This window comes from Ceratotherium simum, chromosome 22 (genome assembly GCF_057802395.1).
Source record: "Ceratotherium simum simum isolate JZ-2026a chromosome 22, ASM5780239v1, whole genome shotgun sequence".
NCBI lineage: Eukaryota > Metazoa > Chordata > Mammalia > Perissodactyla > Rhinocerotidae > Ceratotherium > Ceratotherium simum.
In genome coordinates this window covers 14,994,759-15,019,097 of record NC_141921.1, presented here as the reverse complement: position 1 = coordinate 15,019,097, position 24,339 = coordinate 14,994,759, and the positions used below count along the sequence as shown (strand labels likewise).

The following is a 24,339-nucleotide window of genomic DNA, read 5'->3' as shown; positions in this document are numbered from 1 at the left end:
CCATCTTGGAGTGACAACGCTCAGGTTTGAGTCTTGGCACAGCCACTTACGTGATCTTGAGCATTGCTTCATCTTGGGTCCCATACCTGTGAAGTGGGTGAAAGTTGAAGAGATGTAAATAAAGTCATGTCTGTGAAAACCAGCCTGGAGCCCGCGCACACCCCTAGCTGTGCCCGTTCCTGGCTCTCCTCACCCCTCCCAGGTAGCCCCTCCGCTTTCTCCTCTTTAGGTGTGTGTGGGGCAGGCATGAGCAGGAACCCTGGGTGGAGAACTGTTGGGGCCTGCCAGCCTCTGGAGAAGGGACAGGGGCTGTGTTTTGTTTGGCACAGGCTGGCACCTGCCATTCCTTTCAGTCCACATCTGGCCCTCCCGGGAGGGGCCCCTCTCTAGTTCTGCCTAAGATCTTGGCCATTTCTCCACCCTTCCTGTTCCTCCTGGGTCCTGTTATCTCTCCCTTTACCTCCCTTACACACATACTTCTTCTGGACACAGAGAGGGAGACACAAGAGGAAGGTGGTATGGGGTCTGCTCTCTCGGTCTCCCTGGGGCTGAGACTTGTTTGCCCCAGGAGCCTATCCTTTGAGCTGACCCTTGGAGGACAGATAGAATTTGCCAGAGAAAGAGATGTTGCCACAGAGGTGGGGAGACATGAGGAGGGAGTGGCTGGAGCAGAGACAGTCCATTGAAGGCAGCAGAAGACGAGCCTGAAGAGGTACTGACGGTGGGGAGCTCTTTGCTGCTGCTGAGGGCACTGGAGGAGCCGTGGGTGGATTTCATGTCTCCTTTAACATACACTGTCAGGTGCTGAGCTGGGCACAGAAGTGAGTCTGTTGTGAGCCCCTAGCCTGTGGGGCGGAGGGTCATAACACACCGCCAATGTTGATGATGGTAACAGCTGACCGGTGACTGTGAGCTAGGCACTCAGCCTGAATTATCTCATTTAATTCTCACAACAGCCCGTAAGATAAATACTGTTAGTATCCCTAGTTTATTCATTAGGAAACGGTAAGTTCCTTGCCCAAGGTCTCCACACAGTTGAGTGACCAGAACTGAAGTTGGATCCAGGCCCAAGGATCTTCTGTCTTAGTCAGCTTGTATTGCTATAGCAAAATACCACAAACTGGGTGGCGTATAAACAACAGAAATTTATTTCTTACAGTTCTGGAAGCTGAGAAGTCCAGGATCATGGCGCTGGCAGATTTGGTGTTTGGTGAGGGCTTCCTGGTTCATAGACGGCCTTCTTTTCGTTATGTCCTCACTTGGTAGAAGGGGCAAGGGATCTCTCTTGGGCCTCTTTCAGAAGGGCATAAATCCCATCCTGAGGGCTCCACCCTCATGACCTAATCACCTCCCAAAGGCCCCCACCTCCTAATACCATCACCTTGGGCATTAGGTGTTCAACATATGAATTTGGGGGGAACACAAACATTCAAACCATAGCAGATCTTAATTCTATATCACCTCCCAAATGTTACTTTGGGATGAAGGGGGTCAGGAAAGACATGAGGGAGGAGGGGATGCTGAGTCTTAAAAAATGAGTAGGGATGGATCAGGTGGATAGAGATGGGAAGGCGGTTAGAAGGAGAGCATCAGCAAAAGAATGGAGCCATGAATTAGCAGGTGGGGACTTCAGATGGGCTGAAATGGAAACTGGAGCGGCAGGCAGGCCTTAGTGGCTAAAAAGCTCAGATCTCCTGTGGGCAGTGGTGGTGTGATCTGGCTTCTATATAGAAAGATCATTGTGGCAGAGAATGGAAAGTGGTTTTGGAGGCAGCAGTGGCCCATTCTAGGCACTCGTTACATGTTTGTTGAGTAAATGAATGGAATTCAACAATTATTATCTACCATTTATGTTCCAGTCACTCTACTGGCCTCTAGGGTATTTAGCAGTCGACAAGACAGGCCCTGTGAAGGGCCAGTCATCATGATAATCCGATTGAAAGACGATGAGACCTGAACATCAGGTGGTGCAGTGGGTTTGGGACGAAGGGATGGATCTGTGGGATTCTGAGAAGATAGAATCAAAAGAACCAGCTGGCCAGTAGGACAGGATGGACTGGAGAGGTGAAGAAGAATGTAAAGTCAATTGCCAGGTTTCTGGTTTGGAAGACTAGATGGACAGTAGAGGATAGGGAACACAGGCAGAGGAGCAGGTCTGGGGAAACTGGACACAGTTTCCATGTCCAACCACAGAGGATTGGTTATGTAGATTGTGGTATATCCCTGTGACAAAATTCTTAGAAAACATAATTTTGATGTCTGTGACATTCAGTATGTAGATATATCATTTAACCAAACCTCTTTTGTAAGCCTTTGGATTTTTTTTTCTCATTTTTCACTTTTATAAATAACACTGTAATAAACAGCTTTTTACAAAGTTCTTCACCATTCTGATTACTTTTGGAAGAGAAATGTTGCAGTCATGAGGTATAAACAGTGGTGAGGTTTTTGACACATGTTGTCACGTTACTTTTTAGAAAGGCTGTACCACACTGGACTCCTATGGCAGTGTAGGAGACTTCTACCTCAGCATACACCACAAGCACTAAGATCTATGCATAGATGCACAGACACACATACATATTGTAGAGGATTAAAAATAGTATCTTGTTATTTTAATTTGCATTTCTTTGTCGCTATAAAGTTTTTTCATGCTTATTAACCTTATTTTTTCTTCTTTTCCCATTTCAGGGGTGTCGTTGATTTTTCATGAGTTTTTAAAAGATGTATTATTTGTGACAAAATTTTTCCCACTTTTTTTTTTCAGTCTTAATTTTGCTTATTATATTTTTGATGTACCAAAACACTTAAAATTGTTTACAAAGTCAAAATCTGTTTATCTTTTTGTTTCTAACATTTCATTAATAGTTAGGAAGTTTAATGATAAAATATACATCTAAATTTTCTTTTAGTTTTGCTTTTTTAGCATTTACTTATTTTGTTTATGGTATGAGGAAAGGAAGTAAACGGATATTTTTTCTAAATAGCAAATTTTATATATCACTTGCTGAGAAAACCATTTTTCCCACTGATGGTGAAGCTTCCTTTATCATAACCTAAGCTTATATATATATGTACAGTCATGCACCCCGTAACATTTCAGTCAAGAATGGACCACATATACGACGTGGTCCCACAACATTAGCATAATACAGCCTAGATGTGTGGTAGGCTGTTCCACAGGTTTGTGTAAGTACACTCTATGATGTTCGCACAATGACGAAATTGCCTAATGACACATTTTTCAGAACGTGTCCCCATGGTTAAGTGATGCATGACTATATGGATCTGCTTCTGGGCTCTCGTTTCATTTATCTTTGTGTTGATTCTTATCTGGCTGTCACTGTTGTGATCATTGAAAATTCATAGTATACTCTAATATCTAGTTAAATTTGGGGGCTGTTTTTACCTGTTAAATCTTTTGGATGAGTTTTTGGAATCTTTTTGGTAAATTTTTTTTAAAAAGTCCTACTGGGATTTTTTTCTTAGAATTATATTAAGCCTACACTAATCTGGGAGGAATTGGCATTGTGTTAATATTCAGCCTTCCCATCCAAGGATATGGTTTGTCTCTCCCATTTTTTTCAAGTCATATTTTTTTTTTTTTAAAGATTTTATTTATTCATTTTTTTCCTCCCAAAGCCCCAGTAGATAGTTGTATGTCATAGGTTCACATCCTTCTAGTTGCTGTACGTGGGACTCGGCCTCGCATTGGACGGAGAAGTGGTGCCTTGGGGCGTGCCCGGGATCTGAACCCGGGCCGCCAGCATCAGAGCGCGCACACTTAACCGCTAAGCCACGGAGCCGGCCCCTCAAGTCATATTTTTATACCTCTCAATAAAGGACTGTAGGGTTTTTTTACTGTAGGTTCCACATATTTAAGTTTATTGTTTAGCATTTGATATTTTTTGTAGGATTGCAAATGGGATCTCTTTTTTATTCTATCTGGTGACTATTTCCTATTGAAGTACAGATCCCATTACTAAATTATTTTATCCATTCTAAGTTTCGTTGATTCTTTTAGGTTTTCTAGGCTAATAACAAACTCCCTGGAAATAATAGGTTGGAGTCCATGGTTTGGTAATGCCTCCAGGTTGCAGGGTTGGTTTGTGACTTTCTCCAGCAGTACTCAGGAGCCTGGTCATAAGGGTGGACAAGGTGGATGAATGGGTTGATCCCAAGTTCACGGTTTCCCTGGGCTAGGGCAGTAGAAGGGCAAGGGGCAGGGGACTGAGGGAGCTCACGAGAGAGTAGCTGAAGTGACATACTTCAGGGACTAGACCAGGAGGGGCTCATGGACTGAGCAGAGGCAGGTCTGGGGACTAGAGGGAGGGAGAGGGTCGGAAGAAGAGAAAGTTGTGGCCCTGGAATGGACGCCAGGATGTCATGTTTCAGAGCTCATGCCTTTCCAGTCCAGTTCTGAGGTCTCTGAGGGAAGAATGATCCTGTTTTGCAGTTGAAGAAGCTGTAGCTCAGAGAGCTTGTCACTTGCCCAGTCATCCAGCTATAGTCAGCGGCAGAACTGGGATGTGAGTGTTGTTCTGCTGTGCCGTCCTAGCTCACATTCTGTCTTTATTTTTCAGGTTCACATTAGAACAGTTGACTGAGAGCAAGGAGACAGAAGGGAAAGGAGGCAAGCCCAGCAGAGCAGATAGGAGAGGGCGGGCTTCTCCAGGGCCCCTGAGTAGCTGTGAAGGGGAGGGGCGACAGCTAGGCCCGTGGGTCTGCCTAATGGCCCGAGAACCCCCTCAGGCCAGGGCAGCACACCCCAGCGTCCCACACCCTGTGCCCCGCCCCGCAGCTTGTTTTGTATCCATTATACACTGTGACCCCAGCACATGCTCGCTGTTCTCCATCACATACCCTCGTCGCTGTCACACATCCCGTGTCCCCACCACACACCAAGCCCTCCCTCTACCAGCTGTGTTTATTCCACATGCCCCAGGCTCCCCAGGATACACCTCATGCCCCCACTTTGTTTCTCATTTGCCTGTACACACTTTGGGTCCCTGCCACTCACCAGTCCCATGGCAAGCTGTGTGCCCAGCTCATGCCTACTTATGCTGTGTCTGCAGAGTGCGTCGGACGGCTTCTGGAAATCTGTGGCCACTCGAGTGCCCAAGGAGCCCCCTGAGATTCGCATTCTCAACCCATATTTCATCCAGGAGGCCGCCTTCACCCTCATCGGACTGCCCTTCAACAATGGCCTCATGGGCCGTGGGGTGAGATAGCTGGGCCCTAGGAGAGGGAGGGGGAGAACTGGGCCAGAGGTGCCTTGGGAAGGAAGGACTGGGTGGCAGGGCGGGGACAGAGGGCTCAGTCCTCAGGAATGGAGCTTAGCTCTGGGGAGCTTAGCTCAGGGTCTTGGCCTCACTCAGCCCTCTAGCTGAACTCTGCACCTTCTCTCTTCCCTCCTCCAGAACATCCCAACCCTTGGCAGTGTGGCAGTGACCATGGCACTACATGGCTGTGACGAGGTGGCAGTTGCAGGCTTTGGCTACGACATGAGCACGCCCAACGCACCCCTGCACTACTACGAGACTGTGCGCATGGCAGCCATCAAAGAGGTGTGGAGCTGGATGTGGGGCAGTCTGGGTGGGGCTGAGGCGGGGCACTTCCAGCACAGAGGACAGGCTCTGACAGTGGGTGCACAAACCAATGATAAAGGGATGAGCCAGCGGCTGGTCCAGCTGCCCAGAGCTCCCAGGAAGGCCCTGCCCCACCCTCAGCTAAATTGGGTCACCAGAGGTCCATCCCTGCCGGGCCTCTAACCACCAAGCATCCTCTGTGCCCCTCTCCCCAGTCTCCCTGTGAACCCAGAGCCCCCTCCCCCAGCCTCCTCCCTGAACTTGCCCTCCCTGGCCCTCTCCACACTTGTTCCCCAGCTCTCATATGCTCATCTTGGCACCAGCTCAGAGCCATTCTCCTGACCACAGTGCCTCCCTTCCTGTAGAGGACTTCTTTGCCCCCTCAAACAACCCACAGATATTGCCTCTCAGTCCCAGGATGCCCCCTGTACCTCCTCCCTTTCCCCATGGCCAAGCCCTAAAGCTCTTTATCACCCAGAATTGCTTCCCAGGTGAACCGTATGTTCAGGTACCTTAAAGTTCAAGAAGCATTGAAGTTCTCCCAGCCTGTCAGTCAGCCTCTCCTGGCATCTCTCCCTTCACAGCAAGAGCCCATGTGGAAAATCTGAACCCCTCTTACAACACCCTTCACTTCCACCACTAGCCTTCCACTGAGCCCAGCCTGTAACCTGGACGTCTTGGGCTAGCACTCTGGGCAGCTTCTCTCCTCCTCCATCTGGGTGGTGGGGGTTGTTGGAGGAAATGTCCCATCTGTGCAGACTCGTGGTTCTATAAATGTAGGAGTTCTGATCTCAGCTAGCCCTCATCCCTGCTCAGCAATCTTTTTACTTGCCCTTCTCCAACCTCCACCACACTGTTCCAGAACCTTATGCTCCCTGAAAGTTCCCACCCACCCTTCCTCCTCCAGTGAGGAATCTGAAGCCACAGTCAGGACTCTGTCCCCTGTGCACTCCTCACTGCTGCCTGGCCCTTTGCCCCTTGCAGCCTGGCTTCCCCCTTTACCTGACATGACTCCCACCAAGGTCACCAATGACTTATCTCAAGGCTACTATGTCCAGTGGACACATAGAAGTCTCATCTTTCCTGATCTCTCAGAATCACTTTTTATGTTGACCACTCCTTCCTCTTTGAAACTCTCTCCTGCTCAAACTTCTGAGTCAGTAATTTCTAGTGTTCCTCTCATCTCACTTGCCAGTCTCTCTCGTTCTCTTTCTTGGTGTCATTGATTTCAGTCCACCCCTTAAGAATCAGCATTAGTGAGGGCTCCGTCCTAGACAATCTTCTCTTCTCACTCACATGTTCTCCAGGAGATTTACATCCCCATCCATGGCTTCAGTTACCATCTCTCTTGTTTCAGGCTTTTCTGGTTCATTCAGGCTACCTCAAGTAATGGGGCGTTATTTCACGGCTATAAGAGAGACTTGGGAATCTCACGGGAAACCAGAAACAGCCTTATGGCTGGGCCTCCTGTTGCCTGGAATGGGGTTCAGGAGTGGGAAGCTCATCCTGGATCCAGGACGGCTCCAGGACTGTCTTATCCCCTTCAGCAGAGGCTCTGGCCCTGCCTCATTATTACCCTGACTCTGTGGGTCTTTGATTTCCACCTCTCTTCACACACCCACTCCAAACTGCTCTCACAGCCTTTACCTGCCTCCTGGCTTCTGTTTACTTAGATCCTTGGTCTCTTACCTAGTCCTTTTATGTAAACCTTATGTAAAAGTTTGAGGCAGAAGGTGAAAGGCCATAGACATAGGAGGGAGGCATGGAAGAATTTTAGGCTGTGGATTAGCATGGAGGAGGGTCACTGCAGCCGCAGCATGAAGTAGAAGAGTGCAAGGCAGCAGTAGAAACTAGCTGGGCGGCTGTCACAGCAGGCTAGGCACGAGCTGAAGACTCCTGAACTGAGCTGCTCAGTGACGACGAGGAGAGAGAGGTAAGCAACAGGATTTTAAATCAGCAGGGCCTAGAGACTGCCTCAATGCAGGAGTGAGGCAGAAGGCCACCACCTTCTCTGAAGCCCTCTGGTCGAGGCTGTTCCCTGTCTTCCACCTGCCATGTCTCAGTTTTCAGGCCGTCGCCTCCCGATCCTGCAGAGCCGTCTGGCTCCGAGGCTCGCGGCCTCTGCTGCACCACTTCCACACAGTGTGCTGAGGAGCGCAGGCTCTGAAATCAAAGGCTGGGCTCAGAGCCCAGCTCTGTGCCTTCCTGTCTTTATCAATAAAAGGGGTAAGGAGAGCACCTACCTCCTAGGTTTGGGAAAGATTAGATGTGATAATGTGTGAAAAAGGCCTGGCACCTAGTAAGCACTCATAAATGTTAGCCATTATTATTCATGTTAATGTGTTTACCCCTGCTTATCACTGTTGCCTCCCATCCTCCTGGATGAGGATTCACTGAAGATGCTGGTGTCTGGGTTTGGGATCCCTGCTGTCACCTGGGGTGTCTTCAGTAGTCAAGTGAACCATTCAGTGCCCTGGCCTCACCATTGCTTCACTTCCACTCGACTGATGAGCCCATTCTCCAGGCCCAGTGGGAGCGTGTGGAATGTGAAGACACGTGGAGCAAGGATGGAGTGCTGGGGGATATGTAAGGGATGTCAAAGGAATTCATAAAGGAGACAGAAAGTAGAGGAGAATTAGGAAGATGCAGGGTCACGGAGACCAGAGGAGCAGCGTTTCAAAGAGAGAGTGTCTACACTGTCCGGTGCTGCAGAGAAGTCCAGTAAGATGAGTACTGGGAAATGGTCATCGGACATACCAGTCAGGAGGTCCCCACTGACTGCAGTGAGAGCAGTTTCAAAGGAGTGGTGGTGCAGGAGCCCAATTGCAGTAGCTGAACAGTAAGTAAAGGCAAGATAAAGCACAAAGGTGGCGCATCGGTAGTGCTCTTTGGGGGAGCCTCAGATGAGAAGGGGAGCAGGGGGACTGAGCAGTAGCTGGCGGATGAAGTGGGTTCATACAGGAGTCGGCCGCAGCAGAGGAGTCTGGGCAGGAAATGGAGACTGAGTTGTCAGCACACCCACTTGCTCAGATACAGGGCAGGCACGGAAGAGATTTCCCGGGGGGACGACAGAGTAGGAAGCGCAGATGGTCAGCGGAACCCTAGGAGCCCCAATGTTTCATGACGGGGTGAGGGAAGAGGAGCCAGAGATAAAGACGGAAGAGTTGCTGTGAGGAGGAAGGCTCTTCCGAGCGTGTGGACTGTGAAGGGATGGACATGTGCATCCAGACTCAGGGCTCCTGGTGAGGCAGAGACCCGGGACTACGCGAGTCCCGCCCCAGCCCACAGACAGTGTAGACAGCGCCGTGCAGAGAGCTCCACGGAAGGAGGAATCAGGAAGAGAGCAGCTGAGCAGTGACCGCCTGGTCCAAGAGAACTACACCCACGGCAGACTTTCTGTGTACTCTTTCATAATGAACATTGTCAAACATATTCCTAAGTGTAGAGAATAATAAAATGAACTCCACGTAGCTGTCTCCACCTCCCGCTGCTGTCAGCACACAGCCAGTGTTGTTCATCTCCTCTTCCTCTTGTGCTCCCTCCCCACTGATTACTTGGAAACAAGCCTCAGATACCATCTCTTTCTAACCGCAAATATTTTCATTAGTTTCTCTAAAAGATAAGGACTATTTTTTTATCATCACAATACCATTATCACACCTAAAAAAATTAACAATAATTCCTTAATATCATCAAGTATCCAGTCCTCTGCTGACCTTTCAACCCTCAGTGACTCCCAGTGGGTGTTCTTGAAACTGAGCCGACTGCTTGGTTACTTCTTCCTGGGGGTGATGCGGGGTGGGATAAGCAAAGCGCTGCGTGAGTTTCTACATTTGCTTGGATCCTGGCCATGCCATTCCTCCATTTCTCTGTTTTCTTACCTATAAAATCTCACTTCATTCCACACGTTGATTGAGCACCTATTCTGGGCCAGACAGTCCCTGCCTTCAAAGAGTGACAGCGAGCCAGATGCTTGAGTCTTCAAAGAATGAGGGTGAATCCCCCAGGGGTCTGCAGTGAGGAGGAGCAGTTGGCAGACAGCAGAGTATAAGGGCAGTGGCCTCCAAGGAGCCGGAGGTCTGAGCGGGTACAGAGGGACACCTGTGTAGACGCAGCCGTGAAGAGTGAGGAGGGCCCTGCCCACCCCGAGGCGCTGTGGGTGTGGATGTGGGGGAGGAGTCCCCACTGGGAGTATGTCTGGGGGACACTGTCCTTCGGGGCAGCAGGTTTGTGATTAGCACAAGAAGTTGGAGGGAATGGTCAGAGGAGAGGAATATAGGGAGTTTTGCCTGAGTTTCAGACTGAAAAGGTTTGGAAGGTTGGAGAAGGTTGACTGGATCACAGTAAGGACCAGAGAGCGCTATAAGTTCTTACACTGGTAAATAGTGGCTGTTAATATTGCTCTGTGAGGCTCAGTGCTGACAGATGCAACAGAGCAGTCAGTTGGGTACAAACTATGAGAAGGCTGTTTGCTTTCATTCATTCATTCGTTCAATCCTTTTTCATTCTTTGAGAGACTTAGTGATTAAAGCTTCCTGGAAGTGAGAATACTGGGGATAGGAAAGAACCTGAGCCTGGGTGCAATCTTCCTCCAGGAAAGCCCTGGAAGGCAGCATCTTCCCTGGAATTTCCACATTAACAGTAAGATGAGCGTCTTGTCCTCTGGCCCCCTGGCTCCTCTGATCTGAGAGGCAGGATTTCATCAGCTGCCCCCAGGGCTGGAGAACGGATTGCATCAGACCAGAGAATGACTAAGCCACCCACGTGGTTCTCTTTCCAGCTGGGCCCACCCCCCAGGCCTGGACCGGGCCTAAGTGACTCACAATGCCTGTCCTCAAGGTGCCTAGGACCTAGGTGCCCCGGACGTGCTGCCAGACAAGGAGAGGTTGAAGTCCATGGGAACAAGGTTGGAAAGCGTACATCTCCTAAGGCTTGGAGGAAGAAGTTAAGAGGCATAGTTCTCCTGGGATGGGGAAAGGGGTTAGAAGGTTATTTTCTCCAAGTCCCAGGAAGGGAGAGGATGAGCTGTGGCACTTCTAGAGCAGATTTCCTACGGTCACAGAACATCAGAGGGTGGTAGTCAGAAGAGGGCACTGAGCCCTGGAAGGCGCGTTCTAGCCGGGCCATGTCCCAGCAGCCACCTGGGCTGCCCAACTGATCGCTTCTCCATCTCTTTCCTTCCAGTCCTGGACACACAATATTCAGCGAGAGAAAGAGTTTCTGCGGAAGCTAGTGAAAGCACGTGTCATCACTGATCTAACCAGTGGCATCTGAGGTGGGCCCAGCACGTGGCCACAGAGGTCCATGCACCACCAAGAGCAAGCAGCAGTCACCATCACCTGCCCACTTCACTGGCCTCAGTCTGGCTCTGCCTGAGAGGCACAGGAGTCTTCAGACCCAGAGAAGGACAGCGCTAAGTGGCCCCAAGGCTGGCGAGGCCTTGGCGGGGCAGCCAGAGCTGTGTCTGCTCAGAGGCCAGCCTCAGAGACCAGCACTCAGCCTCACTCTCAGCCTGGGTCCTTAAAGCCAGAGGGCCAGGAGGCCACTGGCCATGCCTAGCGGGCCCAGCATGCGGGAGGTGGACATTAGGCAGCAAGGCTGCTGCCGGAATCATTTCTCCAATCAGTGTTTGGTGTATTATCATTTTGTGAATTTGGGTGGCGGGAGGGTAGGGATAATTTATTTTTAAATAAGGTTGGAGATGTCAGTTTGGTCCACTTGCTGTACGAAGAGGCCCAGTAGAGAGCCCATCAGGCAGTGGTACCAGTGGGCTCCCTGTAGAGTAGGAGAGTCGGGACTATCCTGTACCCTGCACTGGGCTACAGGGAAGTAGGCAGGATCTCATGCCAGCCCCCTCCAGCTCATGACACTGTTTGGCCTTTCTTGGGGAGAAGATGGGGTATTCCCATTGACCAGCCCCTAGCTGTCCCACAGGGAAACCTTGGAGCCATCCTTTAAACCAACAAGACAGCCTCAGGCTAGAGCAGAGAGAACTTCCAAGCCCAGGAGGCCAGGTGAGGCCCAGCCTGGTGGAAATGGCACTACCACCCCCCCACCACTGCAACTGACCCATAGGACAGTGTGCCAGGCCTGGACTGACTGACTGGGCAGCTGTTCTGGGCTTTAGCAATGAGACTGCCACGTCCTTGGGTTCGCCTTTAGCCTGGACCAGAGGGAAGTGAGGCTCAAGGACCTTACCCAGACTGTGGCAGTCGTCCTGGGCAGCCATCATGGAAGCAATAAAGCTCTTCCCTGAACCTGGCCTCCTCTTGCTTTCTCTGACTTTCCTGGAAGAAACAGGAACTTGGAGCCTCAGCAACTGTGCTAAACCCAAGGGCCATCTCTGCAGGCTACAGATTGCTGGGTCCCTTTCAATTCTTACGTCAACTGCAGGCCCTGGGTAGCCACCTAGAAGTCTTCTGGAGCCTCTCCTGTCCCACACAGTCCTGCACCATCTTTGCCTTAAGAGAGGCAGACCATGAGCATCAGAGCATGCCCCAGAGTCTACCCTGGTGCCTCCTGAAGCAGCCAGAGGGCAGGGGATTGAAGCCACTGTCCTATGACAGTGCTTCTGTTACCGTCGTGTGGGTTCTTGTTGTCCCCCAGGCTGGAAATCAAGAGAGACGACAAACGGGAATAGGAAAGTAAAAGTTTATTAGCTGGCGGTAAGAGAGGCACAGGGGAGCCGGTGCAGAAAGGAAAGGGGCAAGCGACCGGCTCGTTAGGGAGCGGGACTGTGGGCTTTTATTAGGCAAAGGCTGGGGAGGAGCCTTGTCATGGTGTAGAGGTGGGGTTGTGCTTGCGCCTGCGCTGTCGTGTAGCACACTACTACATGGGACGCATGTATCATTGCATGCTAGCTCTCCGCCCCGGGTGTGATTTTTACTATGCTAATGGGGCTAGGGTCACATTCAGCGGACTCCTGGGTGCTTGGGCGCATGCGTAAACCAGGGAAAGTCCGGAGGCTGCGGAATGTGGATCTTGGTGGCCTCTGATTCTCTTAGCTTGCCGATTGGTTAGGGGCCTTATGTTGTAAGGCCAGGGCCCTTGCAGATGGCCCTGTCTCACTTCTGGGTCACCACAGCCTAAACTCTACAGGGACACAGGTTCCCGCAAGCACAGGAAAGATTCACTGCTGAGCCCCTGACACAGAGAGGCCCACAGACCTAACCCACTCCTGGCACCCCCAGCTGAGCCCTGGAAAGGACAGGCTCCACCCCACCCTTAGCACACAGGCACACCATCTCTTCCAGCACAGGACAGGAGGGCACAGCCAGCTCTAGGCACCCTCTGGCGAACATGAGAAAGGACATCCCCCCACACCTTACCCCCTTAGAACCCTGGAATATAACCCCTCCCTTCCCCGGCATCCCCAGGCAGGCCTGAGAGTAGCTCAAACACATGCCTACACCTGAGGCCATGGAGCGAGCTTCCTGCCGGAGCTGCCACTGTGGCAGTAGGTGGGGCTGGCTGGCCCCTTGCCCCTCACGTGCCATCCCAGTCCAAGAGTCCTGGCCATCCCAAGGACCACCGACTGCCCACATGCCCCCTACTGCTGTGGTTTGTCCTCAGGCAGGAGCCTCCTCAGCTGAGGGGAAAGCAAGGCCCTGACTGAGGGACAGGCAAACCCAGGGAAGCCACCCCATCTGGGCAGCGCTTGTGGGAGGCAGCAGAGAGCGGAGCTGTTCACTGCTTGGCCTCCTGTCCCTCGGGGCTCCTATCAAGCCTGTGGAGCGCCCACCACCACCACCGGCAGTTCTCTGCAGGTTGGCTTATCCCCACCACTGCACAGAAACTGCTCTCACAAAAGCTGTGGTTCTCAGCCCTGGCCGTACTCCAGAGTCACCTGGGCAGGTTTGGAAAACTGCACACGCCCATCCCAAGATTCTGATTCAGGTCTGGGGTGGGGCCTGGATGTGAGTAGTTGTCAAAGGTCCACAGGTGGTTCTGATGCACAGCCAGGGTATAGCTGGTCCACACACATTCCCTGAGCACTTCCATTCCCACCCACGGCTTCCAGTCGTCAGCTGGTTGACAATTCCCAAGTTGCCATCTGAAGCCCAGCTCTTTCCATTTCACTCCAGGCTACAAATTCAGCTGCTTCCTGACCATTTCCACTAGGATAATCCATAGGTCCTTCCAACTCAACAGGTCCAACCTGAAGTCACGAGCTCCTGCCCCCAGCCTGCTCCACCTCCAGGGAGCCCCAGCTGCCAGGATGCGTCCCCTCCACCTGGTCACCCAGGCCAAAGGCATGCCTACCTATCCTAGCCCTCACGCCATCCAATCAGGCACAACTGAGTTTTCAAAAAGGTGTGGTCCTGGAAGAGGCCGGGTAGCCCCACACTCTCCCCACAGCTCTGCTTCAGACTCCTCTGTCCCCCAGCAGCCTCCTGACGTAGCATCCGTCTATACCATGCCAAACCACCCTCCCCTCTGCAGCCAGCCAGTCACTGAAACGCGTGTCTGCTCACACCATTCTCCTGCCTGAAACCCTTCAGTGGTCCCCAGAGTCGCTGGGATCAAGTCCAGACTCCCCAGGATGACACACAGGATCTGGCCTTTCCTTACCTCTATCCATGTTACTCACTCAACCTCCACCCCACCTGCCAAAGTGCCCTCATGAGGCATCTGAATACCACCCTCCAGCTCCTACCTCAACCTCAGCGCAAATGTCCCTCCTCCGTGACCTCCCCTTCCTCAGCCCTGGGCACCGTCTCGGACCAGTGCTGCCCCGCTGTGCCGGGTGAGAGCGGTGTTTGCAGGTGTGTCTCCACTCCCAGCTCCGGGCCAGCGGGAGGGGCGCGGTGGGCGCGGTGGAGCAGCGACAGCAGGGGCAGACCTTGAGAGCCCCGGGGCGCTGCCTCACCGAACCCAGCGCGTTCCGTGGGTCTGCTGAGAAGAAACTCCGGGTGGGCCAGAAAGCGGAGAGCACTCGTCGCAGGGCGGCCACCGGGACCCGGAGACAGCGCGAACCCGAGGGCCAGTGGCCCAAGGCAGGGACCGGCCTGTCCCCTCCCTCCCCACCCTCGCTGTCCCTCTCCCGCCCTCAGCCCGGCCTCCCAACTCCCTACTTCGCACGTCTGCACACTCTGAACGCCCAGTGTCTGCGCCTCTCCGCCACCGGGTTCTCCACTCTGTCCGGGTCCCTTCCCAGCGTCTCCTCCTTCCACCACAGGGGACCTCGCAGAGCCAGGCAGGGACAGACGGATCCTGGAGGGTGGAGCAGCCAGGTGAGTCCTGAAAGGTGGGGCGGGGCGGGGGCGCTCCGGGCCCCACCCCAGGATCCGGTGACGCCGGGGCTGGAATTTGACACCGGATGGCAGCGGGCAAGAGACTGCTGAGGGATGGAGTTGGGCCCGGCCCCCAAACACAGCCCGCGGGCTCCACCAGCAGCAGGTCCCTCGGGCCCCAGCCCTCCCTGCGGCCCCCGCCCAGAGCCCTGCACTCGCGGTAAGCTGACCTGTTTGCCCACCCCTGTCCCAGCCCTGGGTTTAGGGGGAGCGGGCAGGATAATCCCCCTCCGCTCCTTTCTCACATCCTCCCTCTCCTGGGCCCAATGCACAGCTCTCCGCCCCTCCCAGCCCCTTCAGTCCCTCTTGTCGCTCGTCGGACTGTGGTCGCCCTGCCCACCAGCTGTAATGTGAGGCTCTTGCTGCCGCTACAGAGTGCAGACTGGCTGCCAAGCCTACGCTTTTGGCTAAAAGAGGCACTGCCAGGTGCATAGCCCTGGGCATGAGCCTTTTGAGCTTCGGGGGAAAGCCCAGCACTAGGCCCAGTACAGGTGCCTAGAAGAGCACGGCACAGCACTCCCGTGGTGAGTATCGGGCTGGTGGATGGGCAGGCAGGGCTGAAGGACCAAGTGGCCTCAGACGGCCAGGAGGGAGAGAGGGCCTGAGCTGCCCTCAAGAGACCTGCTCCTGGGCTCCCCCTAGCGCAGGGGTCCCTTAAGGCTGTCTTGCCAGGCTTTACCTCTGTCAGTGAGAGGCCAGCCCCTCAGGGCCGGATTTCAGTTAGCTGATCACACCTGGCCCTGAAGGACCACCCCAGGGAGGCCCAAGGAGGTCTGGCCCACAGGTATGCAGACATTCTTTGTGCTGCAGGCTGTGGGTGGAGGTGATGGCTGGGACATGAGCAGGCCAGTTAGTGAGGGCTCATGAGGGCTCTGGGGCCCCAAAGGAGTTGGGACTGCCAGCCAGTGTGGGTTCATGAAGGCTGGTGGGGCTCAGAAAGGCTGGCTGGGCTCGGGAAGGATGGTTGAGGGGGGAAACTTCTAGGAGCAGGGCCAGGCTGCCAGATCCACAGAAAGGTGGAATGGGGCAGACCTGGCCCAGCTCTCAGAGACCAGGCTGGTATGGAGGCCTGGCTGGCCCTCCTGGGAGTTGCTCAGGCCTGAGTCTGGCTGAGTTGGGAAGAGCCCACCCTCCTTTGAGTCTGCAGGTTTGGCAGATGCTGCCCCCTGGTGGCCACAGGAAGCCACCGCCCAGGCCCCATATTCTTAGAGGGCCCATCAGCCCCCACCATCTGCTGGCTCTTGAGGGACATCTGGGATCAGAAGAGACAACTCAGGCAGCTCTGGGTCCAGATAGAGATCACAGAGCGAGGTGCAGCAGGCTGGGTGGGCAGCACAGGCTGAGGCCTGGGCCTCACGATCTTCAGACAGCGCTCAGGTCAACCAGCAAGCACCCTAATTCTTCTCCAGGCCACAGCTTCCTCCTCTGCAGCCTGGAGAGAAGACTCTGTAGGACAAGGATGTCCAACTACCCAGTCCTGCCAGCTTCAGACCTGCAGCACAGAGCAGGAAGGTCCTGGGAAAAGACTCCCCGACCTGCCCATGTGGGTCGTGCCTTGTGACCTTAGACAATAGCTGAGCTTCTCTGAGCCTAGTTTGCTCATCTGGAAAATGGGGATTACACCCTTTACCTCCTGGAGTTGTGCGGACTGAAAGAGGGCTCAGGTACAAAGCGCCAACACGTAGTTTCTCAATGCAGCGACCTCTCCTCCTCCTGCGTTGAGTCTAGCTCTCCAAGCCCCTTGTTCCTCAGCTGGGGAGACTGAAGTGGAGGGATGAGCTGCTCAAAGGATAACTCATCTCCCAATGTTCGAAGCTGCCTCAAGAGGAGGGTGGGGGAACAGGTCAACTGCGGCTGATGGGAGCTCTTGGTAGTGACAGAGATGGAGCCTGGACCTGGAGGCCCTTCAGAGCTGCCCCACTGGCCGCGGCCTAGGCGGCAGGTGAGTGATTCTCCCAGTGACTCCCACCTGGTCTTGAGGAAAGGTGCCTTGACTGGGGAGGGAGAGCAGGCCTTGGCCTGGGCAGGCACCAGAAGTGGGAGGGGAAATGGCCAGGAAGGGACCAGGAGTGTGAAGGAAGGGCAATGCCCTCCGGTGATTTCTCCCCTGGGCTCCCCAAGTCAGCTGACCCGTAATCCTCCAACCTCAGCTCTTCCCGAGCTCCCCCCACCCAACCAGGAGCCCATCCTCTCCTCGGCCCCAGCCCCTCCCTGAGCTCCCTCCACCTTGAGCCCACCGGGATGCCCTCTTCTTCCCTGAGGCCCCACTTTGTCTCTCCGGGCAGCCTGCCCTGTGGCCAACCCTGGCCGCTCTGGCCCTGCTGAGCAGCGTCGCCGAGGCTTCCCTGGGCCCCGCGCCCCGCAGCCCGGCTACCCGCGAAGGCCCCGCGCCCGCCGCGGCGCCCCCCACCGGCCACCTGCCGGGTAGGTGAGAGGGCGAGGGGGCGGGCGCGGGCAGGGGCTGGCCCGGGACCCCGCGCGTGACTCCGTCTCATTCCAGGGGGCCGCGCGGCCCGTGTGTGCGGCGGAAGAGCCCGGCGCCCGCCGCCCCAGCCGCCCCGGCCCGCGCCCCCGCCGCCCGCGCCCTGCCGCGGGGACCGAGCAGTGCGTGCCGGGGCCCGGGGCGGCCACGGGATCCGGGGGAGCCGCGCGCGGGTCGCGGGGGCGCGGGGCTGCCGCCTGCGCTCGCAGCTGGTGCCGGTGCGCGCGCTCGGCCTGGGCCACCGCTCCGACGAGCTGGTGCGGTTCCGCTTCTGCAGCGGCTCCTGCCGCCGCGCGCGCTCCCCGCACGACCTCAGCCTGGCCAGCCTGCTGGGCGCCGGGGCCCTCCGGCCGCCCCCGGGCTCCCGGCCCGTCAGCCAGCCCTGCTGCCGACCCACGCGCTACGAGGCAGTCTCCTTCATGGACGTCAACAGCACCTGGAGGACCGTGGAGCGCCTCTCAGCCACTGCCTGCGGCTGCCTGGGCTGAGGGCTCTTCCCAGGGGTTTGCAGACTGCACCCTTACCCCTGGATCTTCCTGCCTGGGCCCTCCCGCAGGGTCCCGCCAGCCAGGGGCCTGAGCCAGAGATGGAGGCCTCAGCAGGTGACTGATGGACATCAACCCTGGAGAGATGGACGGACGACTGACCAGCGGCTCCGGGTCCTCACCCTGCGAGTCCCAGCCCTATAGACACAGAGACCTCAGCCATGGAGACCTTAGGACCCACTTCTCACGGACTCTGGCATTGACCAGGCGACGGACCCAGGACTCCTCCTCTGGAGAACCCAGCAGTGTCTGAGGGCTCAGCCTCAGCCCAGGCCCTGGGGGAACAAAATTTGGAGGAACACATTGCACTTGCATTGCTGAAGTGCCTTGTACTTACTGGTGGGAGCTGGACCCCTATTTATTTTTTCTAAGTTATTTATTTACTTCTGTGGTTTGTCAGCTCCTTTCCTGGGCAGTGGGGGCTGGATGGTAGAAGAAGCTGGGTAGAGGTCAGCCCTCTCCAGCCCACTCACAACTTCAGGCTGACTCAGCAATCACAGCCCTGGCCTAGATCTCCGACTGCTTGTCCCCACCCAGCAGCTCTGGGACATGGGGGTCATGGAACACAGGCAGAGTAGGGGCAAATGTGTGTTCACCAGTCTGGGCAGGCCAGCTCACCACCCCTGCACAGCCCCCAGCACTTGGAACCTGGGGTTACCAGTGGGGAAAGCACTACCCTTGTGACCTCAGGCATCCTGGGAGCTTTGCTTAATGGGTCAAGACAGGCAGAACCACACATTGCCCCACCCCACTCTCATTGATCAGTATCCCACCCTCGGGGCACTCTGACAGGTGCATACACTGCCTCTGCTTGCAGATGGTCCAACATGGGGAGCTCACTACCCACATTCCATGAAGCAGCCCAGAGCAAGAGAGCATCTGAAAAGGTTGAGGGTGGGGAAGAGGGTGCAGTGGGTGGCTAGTTTGTGGGGGATGAAGCACAGAGCATCATGGGAATAAAAAGGCAGGAAAGGACTGAGGGTCCCCAGAGCGACCTGCATCTTGGGTGATCAACAAGGATATTCAGTTTTTCATTCAACAAATATTAAGTACATATTATATATCCGATGCTGGGTAGATACCAGGGATACAAAAGTGAAAGGGACAAGATCTCTGCCCTTAAGCTTAAACTAGGACAGACAATAAACAAACAATTACATATATCATTTAAATTCAATTTTACAAACAGTATGAAAAAGGACAAGAAGCTAAGAGGTACACACCTTCATCTGGAAGGAAGGAGGGTTTAGTGCCGACCCTGGGCTTCCACACTGTCCCCGAGTCATCTCCAAAAAGTCAGTGCAATCCCTCGGAGCTTTTCTGCATGTCCTGTGAAACCTTGTTTCCTGGGCCCTATGAATTTGTCCTATATTTTCTTCTTTGGAAATAAGATGGGACATGTGTTTGGAAAGGATGCTGAGGCTGAGGAACCATGGGACACCCAGAGGGGCTGTCGGGAGGCAGTGGGATATGCTAGCCTGGAGCCAAGGAGGGAGGTCTGGGCTGGAGGTGGATTTGGCAGCTGTAAGCACAAAGGCAGGAGCTGCAGCCAGGGTGCATGAGGGCACCATGGAGTGAGACAAGCACAGGGGGAATCCCTCGGGCACTGGACACTATTGACTGAAATTCCTTCCAAACTGCCTAGGGGCCTGCCTGCTCTGGCACAAGTGCCGCCTTCACCCAGGCGAGGGTGAGGAGCTGGCAAGAGCTGTCTGAGGGCCGTGTGCATTCTGGGTCAAGGAGGAGCAACGAGCCTGTGCTCCCAGTCTTCTGTGTTCACTGCCCCAATTCTGGGTGCTCCCAAAACTTTGGTGCTCTCATGCTGCCCTCAAACACCCCCTCACCCCTCTCTCTGCCTCCAAACTGATACAGGATCCTCAGTCTCCACCCCCACCCCAAGAAAATAGCACCAGTGCCACACAGTTTGCAGACACCTCACAAAGACCTGATCCCTGGCCCTTGTTGAGGGTAGAGGGGGACATCCTGTCAGTTCCAGGGTCACTGGGACCAGGGAGCCCCTGCTGGAAAGACTTGAAAGCCTGGCCTAGTCCCCAAACCCTCCAGGGCCTGCCCCTTCGTGGACATCTCTGCTCTCAGAGCCACTTAAAGGAGACGGATTAAAGCCCTCTCTGATGATGCTTACTGCCGGGGGGCCAGGTCAGAACCCGAGCCAGAGGTGCTGGCTCTCGACACTCCCCAAATTGCCTGGCCTGGAGGGAGTAGGGTCCGCCCCCAACTCAAGGCTGCATTCTGGGCCCCAGAGACATTGTGCCCAACATCTCACCAAGTCCCAGATGAAAAGCAACTTCTCCAAGAGAAACACATTTCCACAAGAACTGATCTCAGTTGGCGGCTCACAACAAACCAAATCCCTCTTTTTAAAATTATATAAGTGAGATCTTTTCCCCAAAGGAAACAAGCTGCGGAGCTGCACATCTCTGCCTCCGGTTTAGCAGAGGTCACCAGGCGTGACCTCACCAGGCAGAGCCCTTTAGCCCCTAGGGCCACAGGCGGCTGTGGTATCTCCATTTTTGACTGTAGTCTTTGTTTCACATTCACAAAACTACATTGCCCTGGGCCGGCCCCGTGGCTTAGCGGTTAAGTGCGTGAGCTCCGCTGCTGGCGGCCCGGGTTCAGATCCCGGGTGTGCACTGACGCACCACTTATCCGGCCATGCAGAGGCCGCGTCCCACATACAGCAACTAGAAGGATGTGCAACTATGACATACAACTATCTACTGGGGCTTTGGGGGAAAAAATAAATAAATAAATAAATAAATAATTAAAAAAAAGAAAACTACATTGCCCGTTTGAGTGGTCTCCCTGGAACTACAGTACTGTCTCTCCCAAAGACAGTACTGTCTCTCCCAAAGACAGTACTGTCTCCTACCTCTGGCAAGACAGAAAACTACAGGCGGCTTTGAAATGACAGTCTGCCCAGCTTCGGGGAGCACCTAAAACTTCCCTCTAGATTCATGTCAGGGAGGAATCAAGGTTCGGGGTTCCATGTGCTCCCCCTGCCCTTGCCACTGACCTTCCGCCCCTCCTGTCCAGGGACTGCCGTATTCCCATGGCCACAGGTCCCGGTGACACAGTGTATGAAGGCCGGCTGACTAGCTAAGGTCTCATCTTGAAAAGGAGAGGTTGGGTAGAAAGCTGAGAGATCAGAGAAAAGATCTAGAATTTGTGCCATATGAGATCACCTTTCTTGTTCAAAGGAGTGTTCTTAACCTGTTTCAGAGTTTGAGAGTCTTTAGAGAATATGATGAAAGCCAAGAGTCTTCTCCCCGACAAAATGCTAAGCAAACCACCAATGTGTAAATCTGGCAAACAATGTTAGGAGGGCCACAGACTTTCTGAAGCTCATTCAGAGATTCCTTAGGAGTCAGTGGCCCTCGAGGTATGATGGCCTATTCTAGATACTATTATTAATGTCCTCCTGTAGCTACATTAATTCCTCCATCTGTACTTATGACCCAGTATCAGCACTCTCTGTCTCACTTATTTACAAGCCTCCCCATTTTTCAACCTTTTTCTATTGAATTCCTCCTTTCCCTCTGCATTTAAACTTGCTCAAATATATCACAGATTTAAAAAAATTGACACTGATTACAAATATGTATATTATCTGCTTCCACCTCTCCTCTGCTAAAAGAACTCTTGCCACGTCACCAGTGGCCTCGTTATTACTAAACCCAAAGGCCACTGCTCAGCCTTTGGTCCTCCGAACTCTCAGAAGCACTCAACTTTGTCAACCCTCCTTGAAAATCTGTCTTCTTTCGACTCTCTCGATCCCACACTCTCCTAGTTTTTCTTCCACCCCTCCAGCTGCTCATTCTCAGACTACTTTGGGGGTCCTTTTCCTCTCTCTGCCTCTTAAGTGTTCCTCAGGGCTCTGATACAGGCCTTCTTCTCTTCCCATTCTGCTCTCTCCCCGAGCAACGTTGTATCCTCCTGTGATTTCGGTTACCACCTCCATGCCGATGATGCTCACATTGTATCTTCAGCCTTTCTCCTGAGCACCAAGTCTGTATTTCCAGTACTTCTATCTGCATATCCTCAGAAACCTCAAACCTAATGTATCTGTCCTGAATACCTTCTGTTCACTCCTTCAGATCCACTCCCTGCCCTGCTCTCCCCTGCTCTGAGCCTCACATCAGTGAGCTACCCTGCTCTCCAGCTTCTAAACGTCCTCCAGGGTTCCATCCTCAGTGAATGGCAGCAACCTCCATCCGGTGACACAAACCAGAGACTTGGGCAACATGGTACACTCCTTGAGCTCAGTCACTTCCCATACCCACTGGTCCTCAGATCCTTAGCTCTTGCAAGTCCGTCCCAATGTCTCTATTCCCAATGCTATTCTGTTGAAGCCTGCATGATTTTTGGAATGGTTTATTGCTCATCCTCCTAACTGGTCTCTTTGTCTTCAGTCTCAACTCTCTCTAGTCATTCTCAACCCTGAAGCCAGAGAAGTCACCATTCTCTTAACATTAATTGAGCACACAAAATGGGCTAGTTATGGGGCTTCAGAGGTCAGCCAGAAACATATTATGCCATCAGGGAGACCACAGTTGGAGGTGGAGGTGGGGGAAGGGTTGCTAGGTTTAGCAAATAAAAATACAGGGCATCCAGTTATATTTGAATTTCAGATAATAAATGCTTTTTTCAGTATGTCTCATGCAATAATTGGAACATACTTATATAAAAAATTTTTTGTTGTTTATCCGATATTTAAATTTAACTGGGTGTCCTGTATTTTTTCTGGCAACCCTAGGCTGGGGGTAAACAAGGAAACAAAAGAATGCAATCAGCCATCATAAGTCCCCCCACAGAAGTGTGACTGGGGTACAGTAATGTATGTCAGGGCAGGGGAGGATTCTATACTTACAAAGGGACAGGAATCAGTTCTACCTGGATGGAAAGGGAAGAGGAGCTAGAAAAGTCTTTGTGGAGGAGGTGGCACTTGACCTGAGCCTTGACAAATGGAATATTTGCACAAGGTGGACGAGGGGCACTGGGCCTGTACTGGTTGTCTTTTATCGCCTTCACTGCCTCTCAGCTCCAAATTCACCCTTTTCACAGCACATGCCTTCTCCAGCAACGTCTGGGCCTCTTCCTTGGGCTCGGTCTCTCTCAGCCCAAGGACTCTGCTACTCCTATATTCTTTAGAGCTCTCTTCACTTCTTACTAGCCAGTCCCTCATCACCTCAATCCCCTGTTACAGTTCAAAATTCTTATATTCACCTGTCCCTGTGTGCTCACTGTGTGCTTTCTCCTGACTGGCTCCAGCCTGACACAGAGCCTTCTCAGCGAAGGCAGTTGCATGAACAAAGGCAGGGAAGTGGGAACAGCCTGGTGTGTTCCCAGGATAGCCAGCAATTTCATATAGAATTGGGGGAGGGCCCTCATCAAGACAAAAGGCTGGAGAGATCATAAAGGGCCTTGAATGCCATCCCAAGAAGCTCGGACTTTGTCCTGAGGGGGAGCCACTGAAGGGTTTGAAGTGGGATTGGCTAGAGATGTGCTTCTGATGGATCATGGGCTGCTGTATCTAGATGGACTCAAAGGAGAAAGGCAGTCAGAGCTGTTCAGGCAAGTGCCGGCACCTTGACCTAGGGCAGAAGCAGAAGCAGTGTGGAAGCAAAGAAGTGAGGAACAACAAGCAGGACTTGGTGATGAACTGGTTGTGACGGCTCGATGAAAGGGAGAGTTTCCAGGTGTCTGGCTTGGAAGACTGGTAGGGAACATAGGGGATGTAGTATTTTCAGCGTGTGAGGGGGGTAAGGTGTGGGGGAGGTCATGAGTTCAGTTTTAGATGTGTTCCCCTTGAGGTGCCTATGACATCTTGAGAGGGCAAGCAGCCGGCAACTGCTGGCTCTGAGGGTCTGGAACTCAGGAGAGTCTGGGCCAGAGAGATTGGGGAGTCACAGCTCAAAGCCAAGGGAGTGGCGAGATACTGAGGGGGAAGAGGAGAAGCAGAGGCTAAGGCAGCAGAACCAACATTTAAGGAATGGGGAGAGGAAGAGGGACCAGCCTGTGAAGGAGACCAAAAGGGAGTGGTGAGAGTGGCAGAGAAAACCAAAACAGGACAAGGGGGGGAGTGGTCAGCATGGCCAAGTGAAGCAGAAGAATCAGGTCGCTGAGGACTGGAACTGCCCTTGGGTTTCTTACAGCGTGGTGGCCTAAGGACTCGGGCTGCCTTCCTGCTGAAAACAACTAAAAATATTAAACAAAATATATATTTTAAAAAACATATATTTTTTAAATATATAAATATTTTTTTAAATATATATTTAAAAAAAACAACAAATGCTGGAGAGGCTGTGGAGAAAAGGGAACCCTCATTCACTGCTGGTGGGAATGCAAACTGGCACAGCCTCTATGGAAAACAGTACAGAGATTCCTCAAAAAATTAAAAATAGAAATACCTT

At 53.3% G+C, this 24,339-nt stretch overlaps 2 protein-coding genes across 10 annotated transcripts in view; both read left to right on the top strand.

Moving 5' to 3' along the window:
* Positions 1–11,845, top strand: part of ST3GAL3 (ST3 beta-galactoside alpha-2,3-sialyltransferase 3) — a 224,389-nt gene extending 212,544 nt beyond the window's left edge. For 3 of the 6 annotated variants that reach the window (XM_087446102.1, XM_087446101.1, XM_087446099.1), the window contains 4 exons: positions 1,160–1,210; positions 5,076–5,222; positions 5,421–5,567; positions 10,773–11,845. In XM_087446102.1, the coding sequence (XP_087302228.1) occupies positions 1,160–1,210; positions 5,076–5,222; positions 5,421–5,567; positions 10,773–10,862 (435 nt within the window). In that variant the 3' untranslated portion in view covers positions 10,863–11,845. The remainder of the gene's footprint in view (positions 1–1,159; positions 1,211–5,075; positions 5,223–5,420; positions 5,568–10,772) is intronic. The other 3 variants (XM_087446104.1, XM_087446103.1, XM_087446100.1) reach the window with 1 other exon arrangement.
* Positions 11,846–14,652: 2,807 nt separating this feature from the next.
* ARTN (artemin) lies at positions 14,653–18,296 on the top strand. Of its 4 annotated transcripts, none has more exons than XM_087446092.1 (4): positions 14,653–15,041; positions 15,156–16,823; positions 17,167–17,305; positions 17,382–18,296. In XM_087446092.1, exons 2-4 carry the CDS (start codon positions 16,764–16,766, stop codon positions 17,849–17,851), a joined length of 669 nt encoding a protein of 222 aa, XP_087302218.1. In that variant the 5' UTR covers positions 14,653–15,041; positions 15,156–16,763; the 3' UTR covers positions 17,852–18,296. The 4 variants fall into 4 exon arrangements, with proteins under 4 accessions (XP_087302218.1, XP_087302221.1, XP_087302220.1 ...); XM_087446095.1 differs by lacking the exon at positions 14,653–15,041 and having other exon boundaries at positions 15,057–15,405; positions 16,756–16,823; XM_087446094.1 differs by lacking the exon at positions 14,653–15,041 and having other exon boundaries at positions 15,057–15,405; positions 16,291–16,823.
* Positions 18,297–24,339: the final 6,043 nt, after the last annotated feature.